Source organism: Acanthopagrus latus, chromosome 16 (assembly GCF_904848185.1).
Source record: "Acanthopagrus latus isolate v.2019 chromosome 16, fAcaLat1.1, whole genome shotgun sequence".
Lineage (NCBI taxonomy): Eukaryota > Metazoa > Chordata > Actinopteri > Spariformes > Sparidae > Acanthopagrus > Acanthopagrus latus.
The window spans coordinates 8322572-8345110 of NC_051054.1; the positions used below are offsets into that span (position 1 = coordinate 8322572).

The following is a 22539-nucleotide window of genomic DNA, read 5'->3' on the forward strand; positions in this document are numbered from 1 at the left end:
GCTACTGTATCAACCACAATGTAATATGTATTATAGTTTTATATAATGCTACAATGCTGCTTTGCTGCGAATTCAGCCAACTTTCCATCGGCATTAGGGTGAACAATAATGACTGAATTATCATTTTTGGGTGTACTTATCCTTTAATGGTACTTTGTAACTTGGTACTGGCTTTGGTCAAGGCGAGCCCCAGGCTGTCAGCTGGTAGTTAGATAGCTAGCGAGTGACTTTTGAACAACCACAAATGTGATAGTTAGAGGATAACCAGTTACAGAATATGCTGAATGATGAAATGTAGTAGCACCAGTCATTGTCCTTATGCAGGTATATGTATTTGCTGTTATTGGCTTACATTAACCACACGAGCTAAAGATCATACCAGGACAGTTGGTATGACCTGTCAGTCGACCTCTGTTGAAATAACATTAGATCTGATGATGGAAAAGGCTCAAACACAACTCAGAAAAGGGAAATGTTGGACTTACAGAGTCAAAAAAAAAAAAAAGTTCTTCACTGAAGCATTTCAGGTCTCAATCCCATTAAAAAAGAATAAGAATCTGTAAGTTTTGATTAATTACCCATCATTCTAGATTGAATGGAGACCTTAAAAAAGAGTTATTTATCTATTGCATGATTTTAAACATAACTAATGCAGCAGAAATACAGAAAGCATATTTCTTGACCTCTGACCTCTGTGATGCTTTGATCCAGACCTTCTCCAGTGACTACATCACCAGATCTTGGAAGTAAATCATTGGTTTGGTTTGGACGCGTAGTCTGATTTTTAATTCCATAAACAATCAACGATACATTCACCTGCGTAACAACAAAACATGTAGTGTCACTTATTTACATTTACTGGATATAACTCCTCACCAAAGAGCAAGTGAATTTGACAGGAGCAGTCAGTGTCCAACTGACTGAGAGCCAAAGAGCGTCCTCTCCTGTCAGTGTACGGTAACACACAACAGCAAGGACAACTTGTAACAATTAGTCTATTAACTGATGAGTAGATCAAGATATCTGCTGGTGTTTTTAGTTTTTTTAAGATAGTAAAATGAGTTTATAAACAATGTAAATGTAAAAAAAAAAAAAATTTGATTTTGAGAATATTCCCACAATTGTTTGATATTTAACAGAGAAAGTTATATAAAAACAAATCAATAAAGAAAATGCTCATTAGCTGCAGCCCTAGGGGAGAAAGGATGTGTAATATCAGATTTTTGTTTATTGCAACATAAATAGACGGCTCCATATTTTCTGAAATACCCCAAAGCCTTTCACTTCTGAAAAGAAGATTTCTTCACAGATGAAGTTGATGACACTTAACAGGCAAAATTCACTGACACAAACAATCCTCATTTGATATTACTTTACAAAAGATCAACAGTTCCCTAATGACCAAAATAACAGATTTCCATTCAGCTTGTCTCCGTCACTGGCATCCCTTTTTAAAGAGACTGGAAACCCTTTTTTTGTCAGGTCTACTGCATATGACTATTTTAATCAGAGCATAACGATAATATAACTTTTACAGTATTTACAGTTCAAGTTCTCTTCAAGACACAAGATCTTTGTTTGGTTATAAATATGCATTTAATCGACCCACTACACAGACATAAATCTCTAGTCCTGCTAGACAACATGAAAAACCTCATTTAGAACCATATCTAACACAATGGACTCATCTATAAATCCTAAAGGCTGTTCATGCTGCACAGTCGACTGCTCTCCAAGTGGTACTTTATTAGACACTGCCATCTAGAGGCTGCCAGCAGGAATAAAAGCTTCCACATCTCTCTTCACGTGCCTGTCACATTAAGAGTACCTCAAATTTCAGATATGAAAAGTTCTTGTACTTTGTACTAGCCATGATCAATAAGTGAACAGGAAATCGTACATTTATTGTCCTTCTGACAACTTATACACACAAATCCAGGTATCACAAAATAGCTTCAGTAATGACGTAGATACAACTTGAAAATACAATGACGCCAAGGGGTCGTTAAAAGACTCATCATGGCCGGTATCAGGTTATTAAATGTACAGGTGTATACAGCCAGCAAGTAAAGCATTTATTGAAGCAAATCAAGGTTTTTTTTTTTCCTCAGAATGGTGTGCCTAAAGACCTGAATGATGTTCACAGTGCCCTAAAAAAAGCAGGTATGCACATGGTGTATTCCTTGCAGTACAAGTACTATCCGGTGTTGAGGTTCATATTTTAGCATCGTCTTAGAAATGTTGGACAAAAGCCACCAACACAGACCGACGGGTGGACAAGCTGAAACATCTGATCCTGCACAAAGTCAAACAAAAGGGACAGTTTTTCTTCTTTTACAAAACAAAACAAAAAAAGATCAATTGCATGACTAAAATAACATACAAGTGCAAAGTGTTGCCCTTAAAGCTTGATTGCGTGTTTTGAAACAGTTTTAATACTGACCAATCTCAAAAGGGATTCACTGCTACAGTACTTTTTGACACGCCTTAGTCACAACATGACCAGGATGTGACAGGAATCATTGAAAACACTGACAGGAACCGAGCAGTAGCACATGCATGATGGTGAGAATGCGGATGAGGATGATGATGATGATGTTGCCTTAAGTTGCAGGCTGGCATGAGCACTGCATGACATCCCTTGTGACAACTCGTGTGGGCGAAAAGCATCGACGTTTCCCCCGACAAAAACAAAATGCTACAGCCTGTTCATTTGGCTTTAATCCCTGTTGACAACAGTCAACCTCATAAATTCCAATAAAACACAAAGTCCCAGCTGTCGACATGCTTAAGTGTTTCTGAGAAAGACAACAGTGCCATTCTGTAGCTGATCATGTCCCTCTTTGGAAGCGGTACTGGTTTGGATCATTAAAGGGGCAGTACACACAAATTCCAAAAACACATACAAGCATTTTCTTACACTGAGTTTTATCTGGGTTTAATTTAATGTGACCCTGCCGTAGCATGATGATCAATGAAACAGCTGTTTGTGATACTCCCAGAATGGAAAAATTATGTATACTGTATTTTTATTTTTACATAATCCACTCACCACACTGTAAACTGGGAACCTATTTCTTAGGCTTATAGTCTTACAAAAGTGTATATAAATCTGCACGTAATTTAACAATATTCCTTTTTATCAAACTGAACACAAAGCTGTTTCATCCACAGTCACCGTATTGTAACTTGCAGTTCAGTGAAAATTGTAAAGAGGACTCCACTGATTTAACTTACACTCCTATACCATCATCTGAGTCATGACTGACTGTTTAGAAAAACTGATGCTGCAAAGATAAACTCTTATTTTGACTCGCACTTTCTTTCAGGACCTACGCAACAGAGCGACTTAAACAGCGACAGTTCGAGATGCACCTATCGCAGCGTTGAGCAACTACAGAGTGTGCTACAGAAGTCTGGTAGTTCTGGAACAACCAACGCTGACTCAATTGACATCACTCGAGGCAACTTACCAAACTTCACACAGCTCCCTCTGTCATTCCCCGTTCAAGCCGGCCTGGTGCCCATTTGTAAACCAATTTGTCGGCTTGTTTTCCTCTTTAGCACAATTTCTACTTCTTAAAATTGTCCCTCCCCTGGCAACCGCACAAGTGGTCCTGGTTGGTAAACACTGCTTTAGAGGATCACATTATTACAGGTCATTGTGCAAAGCCACTTGTTTTTGCAGCGTCACCAGGGGTTTGGCCACTTCAGCACCGTGGACAGCTCCGTATAATCCATACCGACCAAAAAGAGCCACGACAGCCACGGCATCTGTCCAACAACTGAACACAGATCAGAGATAATACAATCACTCTCAGCTTTGGCACCCACATCGGTCTCTAAAGCACGCACTGTACGGGACAGAGGCACACAGGAAGACCACAAGTAGACACCGGTTTATACAGTTCAAATCATGAGCCCTCTTATTCATGTTGCTAAAAGGTTAAAAGGTTTAGTTTAACATTTGGGAAGCCAAAGAGGGGAAGCGCAGTAGGAAGAAAAAAGGAACTTCCATTCGAATTTCAATCCAACCTACAAAACAGACAAAAGGACGCCAAATATAAACCAGTCTCCCTCCCTCCATCTTCCTCATAGTAGCACACTGAATACTGTTCATCAAAGGGGCAAGACCTAGTTTGAAAATCAGCCACAAAAGACGTTGGTTCTAAAGAAACCCTTTCCTGTGATACTCTGTTATTTTCCCTACAAACAAATGAGCTGGGTCCCACAGAGGCAGTGAGTGGAGTACGGTATTTTCTTTGGAACAAACAGCACTGCAGTACATCAGCTAATAGAGCCCGGCTCCCAGAGGGGAGCTCAATATAGGACACTTTTCCTCTTCCTCCACTTGAGCTATTAATACACCCAAACAAAAGAAAGGAGGCTTAATGAGGCAGCAACGGGGAACTCATGCGAACTAAGTTAGACAAGAGCTTTGTAGTGTTTAGCTCCAAGGATTCCAGCTTTTCATACACCAATGGATCAGACTCTTGTTATTTGTGGCCGATGCCATGAGACTAAAAGTACACTACAGTATATGTACATGACGTTACGCCCTTCTAAGCATTACGTTTGGACCCATTAGTGGAGGTCTTTTTCAAAATGGCAAAAGCAACACAACAGCGAAAAGAGATGCATAGTTTCAAGCATGATAATGCGCTGGATATGGATATTACAGATCATATGAAGAGTCTCTGAAGAAACACACTGTACACAGTTACATAATCATCAGACACGTCTACACAGAGTTCACCATTTGGACATAAAACAAACAGAAATCGTGATATATGAAGCATTTCTTTGCATATTTGCATGAAAGGAAATATCTCATGCAGCTTAGAGCAGCTACCTTGAAGTTAATGCTTTGGTTCAGATTCAGAGTGCATTCAAATGGAAGAAGATGACGGAGTGTATTTCAATGCACACAGTAGTCCAACGAAGAATTTGGAGAAACTGTTTTTCTAGTCAGCTTCACATACTGAACACAAATAGTCCTGTACACATTGACACAATGTTTCAACTATTACCATGGACACAGACTAACACATACTTGCACAAAAAACAAAAAAAACCAAAAAACAATTCACAGGGCATGGTGTTTACCTGCCTAACTATCCTGGCCAACACCAGCATTGTAACATTAGAACATTACAATATTCAGGCTTTTGTAAAAAAGGGGGTTTGGGTGATTACATCAGTCACACCTCATATAGCATAACTTCAAGGACCCGAATCAAATCGGGGGTTATTTGAAAATGTGCAAGTAAACAGACTCACATTAAATCAAGTAAGAATCTGCCAAGCCCATTATAACAAATAAAAAGAAGAGGCTGATGTATTCAGTTTACATCAGGCACTGGGAGACTTACTACGAACCAGATATCTGCCTCAGAATGAGAGCTGTCACACGGTGCAAAGATCACCGCTTCAGTCATGCAGGACAACATGGCAAATAGAGCAAGGGATGGTGTCAAAAGTTGAAAAGAGTGTTTGTTTGAGGAACTTGACGTTTTTCATAAAGGGTCGATTTTTAAAAACATTTTTGCACTATATTGCATTAAAATAGAGTTTAATGTACCACCCATCACCTGATTTAATGCATTTTTTGGCACAGAGACCTTTCCATTTTAAAAATAATCTAATCTCATCTGGAGAGGAAGCCACATGAAGCTGCCCATTGACGTCTTGGATCTCTCGACCACAAACGTCCTTACAGGTTCACCTTGACACTAAGCTGATGCGAATTTTCCATTTGGGCCATTCTGCTCAATCCAATTGGTTGTAGCGACAATGAGACAATTAAGTCCTACACCACACAAGGCAAATCCGCTGCTAAATATACTGACTTAAGGATAAGAGAATGTGGAACAGCAGTGATGCTGAGCCTCGAAGTAGTCATGCTCCCACATCAGAGGCAAAAATAAATCTAAATATAGCTCTTCTTGTGGGGTCACATCCCCACAGGCAGCAGTGCTCCCCGTACAACAATAAATCAACAGATTTGGCTGAACATACTACATCCACATTTGGTTGTTCCTACAAAATGATGGTGCTTCTTTAATCCTTATAAACAAGGACATTTTTTGACCGAGGGACACAGTTCAAACCAAAATAATCCATAAATAATTCTGAACCCCTTTGCCACCATTAAGCAGTAAGGGTGATAATCTCTTCTTGCCTAAAATAATCTTACATTATCTACATAACTGTGTGTCTGTAATTTACTTGAAAAATGTAAGAACAACCACCAGACTACATGGAAACAGTCTTTAGAGCTGATAGGGAAAAATACACACATACACAAAATGTCTTGCTTTTTTTTTTTTTAAAAAGACTCACTGTATCCATTATTTCTTTTCAGATCAGTCTGAACCATAAATAAGTTAACAATATAGCTTATCATAAATAAATTCAGTCTGTAAAATTCACATATATAAATACCCTGCTCCACCTTGCAGAGACTTCCCAGAAAAGAGAAGTGGACCCACATAATGTTAACGCTGCTGCACGTTGCATTTCCTCTCTCCCTTTGACATAAAAATACAAAGCATCCATGGTGTAAACACTACGACTTTCCCTTTAAAACCTCTGGAGGCATGGACAAAGACAGGTTGAGCTGTGATATTCACGATGAGACTAAGGATGTCTCTCCATTGTCTGTCTGGACCTGGGGCAGTGGGACAGCCCTTTTCATTTTGGACACCGGTGACAACATCTTCCTGGTCCAGTCCCTGATTGATACAGTCTGTATGTGAAAGTGAGAGAGAAAGAAAGGATAGGCTATTGCTAGTGATGATTTGATTGATATTGAGGTGACAGTTGCTGCTCCTGCTGCATGCTTGGTTTTGGAGACTTTGCGGACGTCCATGCAATTGAGCCAGAGGCAGAGAGCTGCCAGGGACAGAGAGAAAGAGGAGAGCTGTCTCTACGCTGGTCCGGGCCATCCTGCTGTTCATGAAACTATCTGAATCTCCATTTTTCTTTCTCTCGCTGCCTCACTGTCCTTCTGAGAAGTCAAAGGCTGGGTGTGCCGGTTGGTTCTCAGAGTCTGTTCCCAGCGGCACGGGTGTGTTGACAGGCGTGCTGTTGGAGGGCTGCGGGTTGGTGTCGCAAGACTTCTCCTGAGACTGGGAGGAGGAGGAGGAAGAATGGGTGCTCTCGCTGGAGCTGCTGCGGGTCTCTGTGCTGGTACTTGTCTTTTTCATCTTCCTCCTCTTGGCTAGTGGAGCCTTGTCGACCGTCTGCAGGCGGAAACCTTCCCGCTTACATTTGTTAAATGCCTGGGACAAAAAAACAAAACAAAAAGGGGAATGGTGAGTCAGTCGATGAGAATTCTGTCAATTATTGATCCAACAGTCCAAAACCAAAATGTGTCAATTCACTATTTACTACTAGAATTTATTATTACTATAATATGAAGTGAAACCTCAAAACTGAGAGTCTGGAACTAGGTCTAGTATTTTAGCTTGAAAAATGACTGAAGGAATTAATTGCTTATCAGAACAGTTAAGAGATTTTCTGTTGATGGCCTAACCAAACCTTTACAACAGGAACCCCATAAGTTCCACACTCCTGACCTAAATCTGAAAACAAGCATGCACTGCTGGTCACTTCGTACATTAAAGGTAGCTTTGACGTAAGTGTGGACGGAGGCGGTGGAGGAGCCGAGAATGTCCGGGGTCATGAGCGGGTTGGAGGACAGCTGGCTGTCGTCCTGCAGCCAGGCATTATAGCGTAGGCCACACATCTTAATCCTCTTGTTTGGATCCACCGTCAGCAGCTCTGCAGGAAATGAGACACAGATAATTACCTTTAGCGCGTTTAATACGAGAGTGAGGAGGTGAGCCACAAAGAGGAAGTGATTTCTTCTTCAGGAAGCTCAGTCACTGCGGACACTGTGCGGTTGGCTGACTGACAGGTCTTTTGAAACAGAAACAGACTCTTTATACAACATCTGAATCTCAATTTTAGAATGCTTGATGCTGTTGAAAACCATTCACATTAGTTCACATCTGAACATCGGACCTGCATTTTCAATTACAATGAGATGAACAACACACAAAAGGCTCAGTTATGATAATTCACTCCATGAATCTTAGTCTGTCACAAGTATAACACCTTTAATTTACTAATAATCTGCTGATTACTTTCAAAATGAATCGCTTGCCGATCTGATCTTTTTGGATCAGATCATCTATTTTGTGAATAATAAAAAAAGAGACTGCTAGCAAATTTCAAGATATTGGATTTAACAACACATGAAATCAGGTGTTTCCATCCTCACCTTGTATAAGGTCCTTGGCCTGCTGGGACACATTTCTCCAGGCCTCGCTTTCAAATGAGAAGTCGCCCTGTTTGATTTTCTTCATGATCTCCTCAGCACTGGTGTGAGTCAGGCTCTTCTCCTGACACTGAAAAGGCACCTGGCCAGACAGCATGGTGTACTGCAAACAGAGGGGCAACAAACACATTGCTGTTATTACACTGGAAATGCCATACAATGAGCTAGGTAATTAAAGTAACCTATCACGACTGTCCACATTTTTGCATTGTTATTCTGCATGTTGTTGACCAAGGTTAAACCATCATTAAACAGAAGAGCAGTTTGTGCTCAGCTGAATGAATAGGATGCGCTCACCTTGGCCTGTTTATATCTGCCCTCAGATTTCTCATTAAAATGACAGTAGTCGGGAACAGCCCTTTTGGCGGTAGAGGATCTGTCGTGCCTGCTCTCTCCCTCCCTCCCTCGCTCCCTCTCTGTGTTGGCTCACTTTGCTTCCAGGGCATTGGGCACACGGCTTGTCAGTAGCCATTTCATCAAAACTCCATGAGGCACACTACTCCCATATCCCCCCAGGGGGCGACGGTGCAAAACAACACTTGCACAAGGGAGTCCATGCTCTGTACGGATGACTGGTCGAGGGCAGAAATCTCTCCCTCAACTCTCTACCCCCTCCTGTGTGTGTGCCCTCTCCATCTCCTCTCTACCTCTCCTTTTAATTTTCCTCCTCTGTGCAGAAAAAGGTTGAGTTAGGATGACATTTCCGCTGCCGGGAAGTACCGTCTCGTGAGCACGGCTTAACCAGCTCTGAGAGCCAGGCTGGTTGCTCTTCACTCCGTGGTTGAGCCTTAAACTGTGTCAGCTCACCACAGGATGCTAACAGCAGCAGCGCAGAACATGAGAGGGAGTTGAATATCATGCAAAACAGATGAAATAGAACATGCACACACATGCATACATATGTGTGCACACTGACATGTAAAAAAACCCTTTGTACACACACAGACACAGACACAAAAACACATTCTGAAAGCCCAAATCAGTAAAAATAACAGCTGATTGCTTAATCAGAACGGCCTGCAGCAAATTTTGAATCCATAAACTCAATAACATCAACAAATCAACACTGTGTAGAGCTCATGATTAAACATTTGGTTTGAGAAATGCTTCAGTTAACAGTATTATGAAAAACAACTCTAAAGTGGAGCTTGGAGCTGTGGATTTTGGAAAAGATTTTTAAAAATCATAAATTTATAATCAGGTCACTTTCCTGGAGCATTGTGAGAAGTGAGGGATATACTTTTAATGTGACTGTGCAGGCACAAAGAATTATGCTCCTGAGTAGGGCAAATCAATGATCTGTCATTCGGTCCTATTCCTGACTGAGTGGCAAAAATGTCATGAAACCAAAAACTTAATTTTGATGTCAGGAAATATTCTGTAAGACTCCTACTTTCAACTTGAGGATATCAAATATCAAATAGCACAAAATTAGGGTCAAAACTATCTGATAATATTAGTTGAATCATGATGTATCATGTACTTTTTTAGATGGATTTGCATTATCATGTGAATTTATATGTGAATTATACATTATTATGTACATAATAACTTCTAAAATTTGAAAACACACAAGTATTTGCATTTCAAAAGCTGCTATCAGCTTCGTTTGTGTTACGTTTACAAATTTCTGTTTAGCTGTTATCCTAACCCTAAAATAACACTTCTGGAGAAGTGCTAAGATAACAGGCTACTGATATGTATCTTTACTCTGAGGAGGATATGTTAAGTTGAATAATGAATGATTTTCCATGAGTCAGTCATCCCACTCCCACTCACCAGAATGACCCCCAGACTCCACAGGTCGCAGGACTCATCGTAGCCGTCGTATTTGAGTATCTCTGGCGCTGCGTACTGCAGCGTGAAGCAGGGAGTCTTCAGGAGCTGATTGTCTGGCGGTTTGAGGCGAGCAAAGCCAAAGTCTATGATTTTTATCTCGGAGTTCTCACTCTCGTCGGTGAAGAGCAGGTTCTACAAAGCAATTCAAGACACGGACAGCAATCATTTCTTTCTGCTCTGCAAAACTGGTCCACTCGAGAGCTCGCTAAATTGGACATCAAGACTTGTCTGACCAGGCACTTTTGACCCATGTTAGGGTCAAACAATTTTACTCTTGTTGTGCAGAAGATTGCACAGTCAGAATGACAATACGGCAGATCACACTAAGATGAGAAAAACACAGTAATTCAGTTTGAAAAGCTTATGATCCTCTGTATTCATCACAAAGACTGTGCTCGGAGAGAAAAGAATTTCTTGCTGAATGTACGTCCAATACCTCCGGTTTAAGGTCTCTGTGCACCACTCCTACGTCGTGCATGTGACTGACTGCCGACACCAGTTTTCTCATGATGCGACTGGCCTCAGTTTCGCTGAAATGTTGCTTTCTGCGGATCCTCTCCAGCAGCTCCCCTCCACCGAGCAGCTCCAGGACCAGGTACGTGTGGAGCTACAACAGACACGCACACAGCATTTTTGCACTTCTCATAGTTATACCCATTTCTAACCATTATACTTTAAGCTCTGAGTTTAGCTGTTAAACAAATACTGAAAAGTGTTTGCTACCGCTTTCACAGCTTGAACTACAAGTTGAAAACAACTGGATGTTAACATGTAAAATGGTGGATGAGAATTTTATTTGTTGCATAATTAATATGGCAAAAACGTCCCTGATCCCATGATGGTGAGATCAAACCATAATGGTATTGAGTAAAAGTGAAAAGGGCAAAACAAATTGGGAAGGGAATAATGTGTCTGGGCAGCGGGGTAGAGTTTCTCATTAGTGCTGGGTCTGTGGAACAAAGGCAGGACTCGGCTGAGGAGAGGCGAGGCAGCGCTGCTTTGATCTGGGTCACAGGCCTCTGAGGTACAGTAATAACCCCACTGAGCTCATCAGGACTAAAGTGGTGCTCCTCGGCTTGAAGGACTGGGGCTAATGAACCTGTACACAGTCAGCCACACGGGCACACCTTCCAAATAACCGAGGTAAGCTTCAGTTGGAACACATGCACACTTAGTTTGGTTTGAGAGCGCGGCTCGATTAGCAACACAAGTAAATCTGGGCTTTTTCATTCAGTGTTGCAAAATGGATGTTTGCCCAGCTGCAGTTTAAAAACACGTCTGGTGTGAAATATCAAGCACACGGAGAGATGTTTATGGGACAATACATGAAGAGACAGAGACAGAGCTCGAGGGCTTCAAGCTTCCCCATTAATCTGCCCCGTTCCAGTTCCAGGACTTAATAAGGCTGCAGTCCCCACAGGCTCCTCAGAGAGCCATGCAAAACAGAATTTATGGTGGCAAATGTAACCGCTGCAGTCAGCCTTACCTGGTCATGGTAAATTTCATGAAGCTTGACTATGTTAGGGTGGCCATCACAGAGCTTCAGGGCTGCTATTTCCCGCTGAGTCTGTGCCTCCATCCTGCAGTAAACACAAGCAGGAAGCCAGATAACTGTCACAAAATACAAAATGAATACACACGTACGCAGCAGGGTGATAAATGGACTTTGAAGAGGGCAGTTTGTATTTTTGAGCAGTTTTTTTCAGGTTTTTTTTCAGTCACTGTGGTAATGAATGGTGCAAACTGCATTACAATTTGGTTAAATTAACATGCCTATCTGAATTTCAGAAATATGTGTTTGTATCAGATTGCCCCAATGAGGTTTACTCCTTTTACAGCCATGATACTTGTTATGTAGGACTGCAGTCAACACACAAGATCAAAGCTTATTTTGTAGCAGTTGCCAGCAAATACAACCAAGATGTGTTTACATTTATTTAACCCTCATCTTCCTACATTACACAGAGTAATAGAGCAAACAAAATCAGAGAAATTATGTAATCAATTTTGCATTCACAAGATTAACAGAACATTTCTCATCGTATTCTTTAATGAGACTGTGTTAAGGGTTGGCTGAAGCAGTCTAGGTTCTGCCAGCGAGAGGAGGAGAGCCAACGACTGATTTATCTAGTGACACAATAAACATCACGCAGCCGAAATTCAACTGGGCTGACAAAAACATCTGAGCTTGTACCTCTTGCTGACAATCTTGACTGCGTATTTCTGTCCAGTCTTCTTGTGTGTGCAGCGTCTGCAGATAGAGAAGCTGCCTTCTCCCAGAGCGCTGTCCCTCAAGTCCATCTCATAACTCATATAGAAAGGTGAATCCTGCAAGGGGGAACAGCAGATCAAAACAACATGTTTGATCAAGTGTCTGGTAATTGCAATTTAAGCATGAACTTGAAGTGTCATATAATGTATTTAACTATTTTGTATTTTAAAATAAATCATGCAAAATGTTTTAAGAGTACCACTGATGTCCTGGGTACACCTTTCTTTACATTATTACAAATTACAAATTATTCTTCTTATTTTTTCATAAAATAAGTTTTTGTTTTATTATGTATATTAGCGAAGAGTGATCTGCAGCAGTCCATGATCCACAGTATGAGGAAGCCAGTAAACCTCTCTTGTTAAGCAACTTTCATTTTCATAAAAAAAGAGAAGCATGCAAGTGGCAGATGTCGCAATATATAACCAAGGGGTGGAAAAAAAATCTACAGTTTCCAGATGAGAGTTAAGATATTTAAAATGACTACAAGACAAGAACGACTATTAGGTGCCTTCCAGATTGTAACAGCACAGTGGAGTAGCTTTTATTGGAGCATGTCGCGGCCTGACTCCTCAGCTTAAACTTCCCCTTTCTCTAGTGTGTAAGCAGCATCAAAATCATCACAAAATCTCTACATCTCTGGTGCTGCTGCCCTTTTAAAAAGCATCTTGTTTAACAGATACAAAAGACAAACAGGCTCATGTCTGAAAACTGAATCCGAGTCCAATGAAACAAGTACAGTAGGGAAAAAAAAGATCCAGTGGAATGGAGAGGAGGGAAGAAGTCTCATCTGTCTGTGACAGCAGCCATTAGCTTAAGTGTGTTTGTACAGGGGGATCCAAGTCCATTCATCTTACCTTCATCATGGCGCTGCGGGCCACCGCAGCAGAGCCTGGCCTCTCAGAGCCCCCACACAGCTGGACATGGTCGTCCATCACCACATTCCTCTTGAACAGGATGGAGGGGGCCATGAAAGAGTATCCCTGCACACAGAAACACGTGAACTCTACGTGTTTATATCTTACAAAGACATAAAGTGAGCAGTGGTCTGTATGGACAAAAGAAGACTGTGGTGTTAAAACTTGCTGACTGCACTGGAATTTATAGACAGTGTTTTTATGTATTTCCATATTTGCTATAAAACTTAGAATTGGATTTTTCTTCAAATGTTCCACCAGCCTGTCAGCTCCACAATAAACTCAATTTGATCATTTGTGAGTGACAGTGGCTGTCCAGCTGTTCCTATTGTTAGACCTGTCATTGTGGAGCACTGCCTGCTTAATTCCAGCTGTGGGGAGCCCAGAGCTTTGAGCTGGCATTAATCTCTCTTTCCCTTTTTCACCGACGCACACACAGCTGTGTGGTATGTAGTGACAGCCATGGATGGACGGAAGGATGGATGTTGAATGAATGAGATGCCCTAAATTGCCGGGCTTGAATATTTGATTGCTCTGCTGTGAAATTACATCTTGGCACTCTTAATGCAATTTTAATTTTGTTTTGTGAGGCACGGTGGGGGAGCAAGTGCACGGTTTAAAATTGGGATTGCTGTCGTTATCTCAGAGATTGCTAGGCTTGCAAATTATAAAGACCACAAAATTTCAGACTATGTGAATGGCAGCTGAGAGCGAAAAAAGCCAAGATGAAGTTGGCAATCAAAGACTGAAGGCGTAACCGAGACAGACGTGGTGATGCTCTCAAAGTGTAACCTTTTATTCCATGAGAGAAGCCCGTTAATGGATCTATTGATCTACCGAGCTCAAGCATCCAGAAGGCAATCAGAGTTGAAATTTCATGCAATACATCAGACAGCCATCAGCTGGCACCGAGTTGTGGGCCATATTATGGTTCAAAGCTACATCAAAAATAGTCATTCACATCTGTTACTTCAATAAGAGCTGCATATGGCAGCAATTACTTCAATAAAAGGCTCTTTAGTCAATTTGAATACCAGTGCACACAGACAGACTCATGTTGACTTACAGCAACCTTTTGAGGACATTCAAAACTTCACTTGATTACTTCGATTGCTGTGGAGTATGTCAAATATAGTCGCAGACAAAAGCGCATAATGTATAATGCGATTTTTCATCCGTGTCAACATTTCACACTGCCTGCAACCAAAGCCCAGACAAACATCAGCACAAAGCACATGCAAATAGAAATGCCGTCCTGTGCAATGACCTGCAAGGAGCACAAAGGAATGTTCCTGCCTATAAACAACAAAAACATGAGTCACAACAAAAAAGCAGTCTGGCTGTGTAACATCCTTCAACGCCCTCCCACCTGGAAGATGCGGTCGCAGTTTTGAGGCAGAGCTGCAGGGGAGTAGGTGGGGTCCATCTCTGTAAACTCGTCGGCAAAGTTGCTGACATCCAGCTCGTCCCGGATCACTGGCTTGAACGGGGCGGGCACCTTCTTAGCCGCCAGGTCCTCCCAGTTAATTTTCTACGAGTTTAAACAAAGACAAACACTGTGGTTCATTCCCATCCTTATCAACAAAGCTTACACAAACACTCCCTAAATGCTGCCCACTCAAAGCAGCCCAATTATGTATAGTAAAACCCATCCTGCCATTTAGCTTTTCTAAATATTGTGGAAGAGTCGAGACAGGCAATGAGATCCACCTGGTAAAACGGGTGCTTTTTTACATTCTCCGCTCCGTTAGGACCCGAGCCCAATCTCTTCTTTGGATCTTTGATGAGGAGCCGCTGGATCACGTCTTTGGCCAGTGGTCCCATATCTTTGGGGAAAGGAGGGTCCTTTTTTAAAATCCTCCTGTGGTGTGTGAGACAAATATGGTCAGTGTTGTAAAGAGATTACAACTGAAGGCGGGCTGAAAACTGTGGCCGATGATCGGGGAGAATCCATACTTGGCTATGTCTGTGTGTGAGTTCTCATCCCCGTCGACAGTGAATGGTGATCCACCAGTTAGAAGCTCGTACATCAACACGCCGAGGCTCCACCAATCCACTGCCTGTAATGCATGAAAGTAATTACTCACGACTAAAAGAGAAATCTCATCAGTAATACAGAGAAGAGACCATGGGGTGCATGAGCCAATCAAACAGATGACAGTATAAAACATTAAACCACAAATTACCTTGTCATGTCCAGACTCTCCACCTTCCACTATTTCTGGAGCCATATATTCAATTGTGCCACACACAGAAAATGCCCTTTCCATCTGTTTGCAAAAAAAAAAAAAAATGCAAATGTATCAGTGGACACATTTTAGAATCCAAATATGTTAAAAATACAAATGATCTTAGTCTCCTCTGGGTTATAAAATGCCTTTAAGTGTTTCTCTAAAACATGTAAAGGTTCCCTGTGTGACATCTGATAGCGCTTTAAATAATTTTTATTTGAGTGTGATCACATTTTGTGTTTGTCTCATGCACATGCACAAGGACACAGATTTCTAGGCATTATTTATTAAAAGCTTAACTCTCAAAAACTCTAATCTGCTTCATCGGGACTGTGCAGGTGTGGCTGGATCAAATTTGATTGACAGTGGCCTGGCACCATAATCAAACAGCCTCACAAATGTCATCAGATTTTGATTAAATGTTGCTAAAATCTGGAAGTCTGTCATATCAGCTTTTTCTAACTGAGCCTGCCCATATCAAACCAGCAAAGAGAGCTCCTAGGATGATTTCTCTTGTGTGAAATAAACAAAACAGTTATTACTCTGGCAGAAAATTGCGTTTTCAAGTATGACCCCAATACTCACAGAAAAACAGCTTATTAAGAAAATAGTTTTTGTGGGCATTTAAGGGAAAAGCTAAACAACTTCTTTGTTATATAGGTTATATAAGCAAAGTTTTGATTCAAGTTTTGAATGTAGTTAGACTTAAACAATTTATCAAAACCAAACCTATAGAGCTGTAATTATTTTTGATAAGGGAAAATGCGTCATGCCAATATAAATTAAGCATTGTGGTGTCACAGAGATGTCAAATCATATTCTATAGAGTTGGGGTTAGAGATTTTAAATAATAAATTCACCCAAAAAATTTAAATTCAGTTATATTTTTACCATCAATTGGATTAAGTGAATTCTAATACTTATATTTTAGCAGCTATAGTGTCAAATCAGTTTGGCATCTGAAGACTTGGATTATACATGAGCTGAGCTGTATGGAGCAATATTACATTTTTTGTAAAAGTTTCTAAAAAAGTCCCCATCTGCTTCAGTTACTTAGTATTATGTTGCAACACTGTTTTGCCGTGAAGCAATTTTCAATGTATGAATTTGTGAATGTATTCTTTAACACAAATTGTTGAGACATTCTTTACCTGATCAAATTCTTTACTGAGGCCAAAGTCTGTGAGAACTATATGACCACATGAATCCAAGAGAATATTCTCTAGTTTGAGGTCCCGATAGACAACCCCAAGCTGCAATGAAAAAACGACAGAGGGCAAAGTGAAACACGAAACATGTAAACAGCAACAGACGACTCCTGAAAGCACAAGAGGCCTTGATTGTGTGGGATCTGTTACCTTGTGTAGATGCTCTAATGCCAATGCAATCTCTCCGCTGTACAAGGCTACTTCTTGCTCCTTAAATCGCACTCTTTGCACCAAATGTGTGAATAGCTCCCCACCATTTACATAATCTAGAATGGAAGGTATAATGCACGTCAGATTTCATTCAAAATTATATAATGTGACTAGTTTTTCTACATTCAGTTTGGGAAAACCTCTGACTGTATTAAAGACAATCATTAACCTTTTGTTTTGCTTGTATAAACATAACACAGAAGTGTCAATCTGCAGCGCAAGGCAAGCAGTTTCATTCAAAACATCCTTACCGAGTATCAGGTGCAATTTGGTATCCGTCTGAAAGGCGTAGTGAAGTGTGACGAGGAACGGAGACTGGCGAATGTGCTCCAGCACTTGCCGCTCCGTCCGTGTGTGCTCAGCTGTCTTTGCCTTTTGTACAATAGTGGCCTTCTTCAAAACCTTCATGGCATACAGCTTCCCCGCATCATGGCCACTCACTTTCCTCACCAGGAACACCTTGCCGTATGCTGGTGGTTAAAATAAACAAACACCAGAGAGCAAAGTTCAGTGCAGGGCATAGGCTTAAATAGAAACGTCTGGCATAACATGCTTATCATTCCAAAAACACACAACATTAGATGCCAGACTGACATGTTAACTATCATCTAAATGTCTTGCTCTATACAACACAGAGATAGACTAACGTTAAAGGCTTTACTCACCTCCTGTGCCCAGCACCTTTAAAAGCTCAAAGTTTTCAATGCCCACCCTCTCTACATGGCCCGTCAGGTTGGCTGAAGGCAGAGCAGACATAAAATATTACGAGGGAAATGACCACTCAATTCCACTCAAATGACAAAACAGTGACAAACACAAATAACAAACATCATGTTACAGGAGATACATGTATTCCCTTAAAGTTCACCATGTGAAAGTATTTGTATTTTGTAGTAGTTAGACCTTAAAAGGAAGGGAAGAATTCTTTCCAGATGAGGTATTTTTCCACTAAGGCTTATCTGGAGCATGGGAAAATGTATGCTTTTATTCACTGCTGACAGCTCTACTGTTTGTGCCTGCAATTGCTTTTTGCAGGTACATTATTAATCTCCCACCTACCCAAGATCGGTGCCACGTTACTGGAGGCAACTCATTGGAGAATTAAAACGACCTACAAGCCATTCACTAATAATGGCAAAATACTGTGTACTTAAATCATGAATGCAGATTGTAGTATAGTGATTTCAAAATGTACTTTATGTATAATATATAATCCTGGTCCCTCTATACAACGTACCATAAGGTGACACTTAGGCACAAATTAACCAGCCTCTTGTTATGATTGGTGGAGACATTCTCAATACCAAAGTTGGCTAGCCATAGTTTCAATAAGGGCTGCCAGACGTTTCGAGTGCTAAAAAAAATAGTAAAATATAAGTATTATTTTGTATTTGTTCAAATAATGTTAATGTTATAAAATTGATCGTAAGGTCACATGCTCTTTAAATATGGAGATCTCTTAGGTTTAATCAATTTTCACAAGCTTGGAGGCAGAGTGACACTTTGCACAGGATGTTAGTAAACTGAGAGAACATGGTAGTATCATGTATTTTGCATCTTAACACAATAGGAGTTTCCTTCACATGTGGCACAACATTAAATTTAAGTTTGGCCCTAACAGGGAAAAAGTTTGGGTACCCCTAGTATATTTAATAATGTTAATACAGCAAAGTGGTAAATACATTTATACAGGTCAGCTGTTTTTAGCTGCAGATGACAAAAACTGCAGCCCTTGCATGGAAACCATACGGCATACTTCATCACCTTGCAGGCCTCTATAGTTTATGTTTTGTAGCTTGTGCCCAAGTCATAAATAATGTATTCTTGCATTCCAGTTTGACACAAAGAGACCCAGAGCTGTGATGCTTTGAGACCAATGAATTTGAAAAAGCTGGGCTTTAAAATGGAGAATCAGCGATTTAAAACACAGTTAGAAAAATCTTGTTGTTGGTTAAATGAACGCAGAGCCACAGCAGCAGACTTGTAGCACTGGTCCTCTTGCAATAGTGGATTTGTTTAAAATGTACAAATACAGCAGATGTAACGCATGCATCATCAGCAAATGTCCTTCATGTCAACCAGGATACTTCTAAACCTCCCTCTCAGAAGTACAAAATAATCTCCCATGCAACTGCAAGCAAATTCCTTACATTAGCTAGCAATAGCTCATTATTTCCCATCAAACATCTTCAGTGAAATCAGCTCACATCGTCAGTGACTCCTCATGTCTTTCTAAATCGCAGTGTCCCAGCACAGCTGACTGAGCATAGCATGATGATAGATGTGCATGTCCATTGTAGTGAATACATTCCTTCTGTCTCCCACTCTGAAAATAGGCTACTGAGCAATTAAAACGGCTCATTTGATTCTTTTCTGCTGCTTCTCCTCCGACAAGCGAGAAAAAATACGAGTGCAACTGTTACGCACTTAGGGTGCACACTGTGTCATTTCGAGGCAACGATGCCGTCCTTCAAATCTGAGGTCAGGGGTTCAGGTTGCATAACACCCCCGCCAAGGCCAAGTTTGATTTCTGTGTGTTTATTAATAGACTGACAGAAGTGTCCAGCCAGATGATGCCTTACTGCAAGACAAGAGGAATCTCTTCGGTCTGCATGTCCCTCAAAATCAGACAAAATCCAACATTTGATTACTACTATCTGCATCAGCATCGATACAGCCATGAAGATTAAGACAGGAAGGAACAATGACCACTTTCTGTATTGACTTTGCATGACTGCACATTTACAAAAACATTTTTTTTAGTAATAAAAAACTGGCCTGGCCTTTTGCACCTTTTAAATGCCATGTTGTTTCCACTGGGTCAAATACTACAGGAAGGGGTCAGAAGCAGGGTTAAGTTGATACAGCAGCCGATATGCTGTTTGAAATTTAATACCAAAAAAAAGCAGTGACAACTAGAATGACTGCATATTTAGGGCAGGGCAGTAAATGGGGGTGCAGCATAGTCATGTTGCAGCCTGAACAGCAGCACTGTGTCATTATAAACCAGTTGTAGCTGAGGAAGTGTCAAACTTCATTCAGCAGCCCCCGGAGTTAAACCAGCAGACATGCAACTCTTCACACACTGAACATTATGATTGAGACTTTGCCACTGGAGTCTCAATCGCAATGATTTGGAAACTGTGACAGTAAATGTGTCTGCATTTCCTTTCTCTTGATCCTTTTGGAGTCACGTTTCGAGGTGCAGCTGGTTTGAGTCAACATTACTTCCATTGCACACACAAAACAAGCACACAAAAAAGCCAGCAGGATTCAATATAACCGTCACAGTTTTACCTAGAGAGTGTTGTTGAATGGTGTGAGCGAGGCCAGCAAGGAGAGCGAGTAATTTACTTGTCAAGCATGATTACATGAACCAGCGGTGCTCGGTGTATAACGTGCAGAATGAAACCTGAAAGCTAACTCGTGTTATCTGACAGCACTGCAGCTGTGTCTGCTCTTCCTTGGTTAAGGAGAAGTTAGCGGTGCGACCGCGAATAAATCCGGGCAAAAACAGGAAAACCAACTCGTTTAGTTTTTAATGTCACGTCAAGGCGTCGGCAGTGGCATAAACTTGCACAACAACCCGTGTCGATGGTCAAATTTGGCATTGTTACACGTTAACTACTAGCTTAAGCTAATGTTATTAACGTTAGCTGGGTTGACCACGGTTATTAAGAAGCAGTTGGCTAACGCTGGTAAAATGGTTAGGTAACGATAGTTTGCGTGAGTTAATAAGGACAGTGAGCCCCAACATTAGCCTTCCTCTGCCATTTTTGGACTTGAGCCACGTTAACAATGATGTTAGCGCTCACTACAAATGCCCACTGACAGTGACAGTTGCCTCTTCCAAGCTAGGCAGCTAACATTCCTGCAAGGCACGTGTCTCGTCAAGACAAACGGCAAATGAAACGGACTGCGTTAAAAGTTCAACCAGCTTGCTGCGAACTTACCGTTTTTCAGCTCATGTTTCACAGTAAAGAGGTCACCTTCTCTGGAAGATCCCTCCATCGGGGATGGCATCGTAATTTCGTGCTCCACTTATGGTCAAAGATGCTCCTCAGTCAAGGCTACGTTCAACCCCGTGGGCTAGTTTACGGTATTAACATGCAGAAACGGAATTATTGAGCAAGGTAATCAAACGCCGGCTAGTTACGCGCCAAACTTAACAGGTAAATCGGCAGTGCGATGCCACTAAACGTAGCAGCAGGCAAGCCCAAAGGAAACACTTGCTTCGTCCAGTACAACACCAACACTGCCACTACCTTCGCAACCAGACAGTTCCTCGTCGCTGATTGGGGTTGCTATGAGGGAGTCTGACACCTGATTGGATCGTTCCGCGCTCGCGACGCATGATCCCGCCTTCCTCAAAAGACTGATGCTGCCTTCAAATGTCCCTCGTACACGCGAAGTCAAAGGTCAGAAGTGTAAACATTAAAGTGCAATCGATCGCGATGAAAATATACTCCTGCGTCCTGAATGGAATAGCAACGATGATAGCATTTTGGTTTTTGTGGGTTATTACTGCACAATTCCGCAAGACTGTTTGAGTTATTGCATTTTATCGCCATTACTTTATATTCTGCACTACATTTACTTGAAAGACACAGTTGCTTGTTTAAACGTCAAGAATTTCCCAAACATATGATCATCTTATAAAATGTGATGCATATGATGCGTTTATTACTGATAAAACAGAGCTGCTTCAGTAATAATTATCTGATGAAATAGCTCTAATGTAGGCTAAAACCTGCTACTTCTACTTAGGCAAAGGATCTCAGGATCTCCTCCACCACTATGCCAGCATTATTCAGTTAATGGGGCAGCTTGGCCGTTAACCCTGCAGCATTTACTGTTATTGTAAAGTTTAATTACTTTTATGAAGAGAGCCTTTACATTTTACAGCAGCAATTGAGAGAATCTAGTTTTGCCATAGTGAAAGCAGATAGTGGTGTGAAACAGTCAGCTATTCTGCAAGACAGAGACAGTATATCTTGAAAATGATCAGTTCCTGTTAGTTGTGGTGAAAATTTTCTGAGGTACCAAAGATAAAGATCCTAAATTGCAGTGCATTTGCTTCATTGATATTCAGCTTCTGCTGTCGTTTGAGGAAACATTTTAATGGTTTAATTTTGCAGAGACCGGCGATAAAGAACATGCAGAGTAACGCAACTACAGGAATTCAAGCTTTGTGATTATTATTTCACATGTCATTACCCTTGTCCATCTCAAAACCTGGAGTGAACCTCAGGAGACACTCAGCAAGAAATCAGATACAGTGCACCCTGTGTGAATGTGTGGGAGCCATTTTCCCAATGTGAGGTCGGTGTTAATGTAGTTCACCAAGTTGTACACAAGGTGTCACCTTTGAGCTGTGATCGATATCAGATACAGGAAGGAGCTGTCACTTGGCTGTGAACAGGTTTTGACAGTCACACTGGGCTACAGTGAAGTTTTAGTGAACACCTTGACTTGTGGTAAAAAAAAAAAAAACTAAAAAAACATGGACTCCTGTAAT

The 22539-nt window shown here is 41.1% G+C and overlaps 1 protein-coding gene across 2 annotated transcripts; it reads right to left on the reverse strand.

The window, feature by feature from the left end:
• Positions 1-1883: 1883 nt before the first annotated feature.
• On the reverse strand, positions 1884-21322 carry rps6ka5 (ribosomal protein S6 kinase, polypeptide 5). 2 transcript variants are annotated; one of them, XM_037125452.1, is made up of 17 exons: positions 20975-21316; positions 17687-17758; positions 17273-17491; positions 16962-17077; positions 16755-16856; positions 15559-15642; positions 15329-15432; positions 15083-15233; positions 14742-14903; positions 13313-13438; positions 12378-12511; positions 11670-11763; positions 10620-10790; positions 10124-10315; positions 8288-8447; positions 7622-7785; positions 1884-7283 (listed from the first exon to the last, which is right to left on the reverse strand). In XM_037125452.1, the coding sequence occupies exons 1-17, from the start codon at positions 21042-21044 to the stop codon at positions 6999-7001; spliced, it is 2406 nt and encodes an 801-aa protein (XP_036981347.1). In that variant the 5' UTR covers positions 21045-21316; the 3' UTR covers positions 1884-6998. The 2 variants fall into 2 exon arrangements, with proteins under 2 accessions (XP_036981347.1, XP_036981348.1); XM_037125453.1 differs by lacking the exons at positions 1884-7283; positions 7622-7785; positions 8288-8447 and adding an exon at positions 8710-9013 and having other exon boundaries at positions 20975-21322.
• Between the last annotated feature and the right edge of the window lie 1217 nt (positions 21323-22539).

Coding starts and splice junctions, on each gene's coding strand:
- rps6ka5 (XM_037125452.1), bottom strand. CDS start 21,044: ATGCCATCCCCGATGGAGGGATCTTCCAGAGAAGGTGACCTCTTTACT. Junction 17,759..20,974: donor GAAACATGAGCTGAAAAACG/GTAAGTTCGCAG, acceptor CTCTGCCTTCAG/CCAACCTGACGGGCCATGTA. Junction 10,316..10,619: donor ACAGAGACCTTAAACCGGAG/GTATTGGACGTA, acceptor ATTGCTTTGTAG/AACCTGCTCTTCACCGACGA.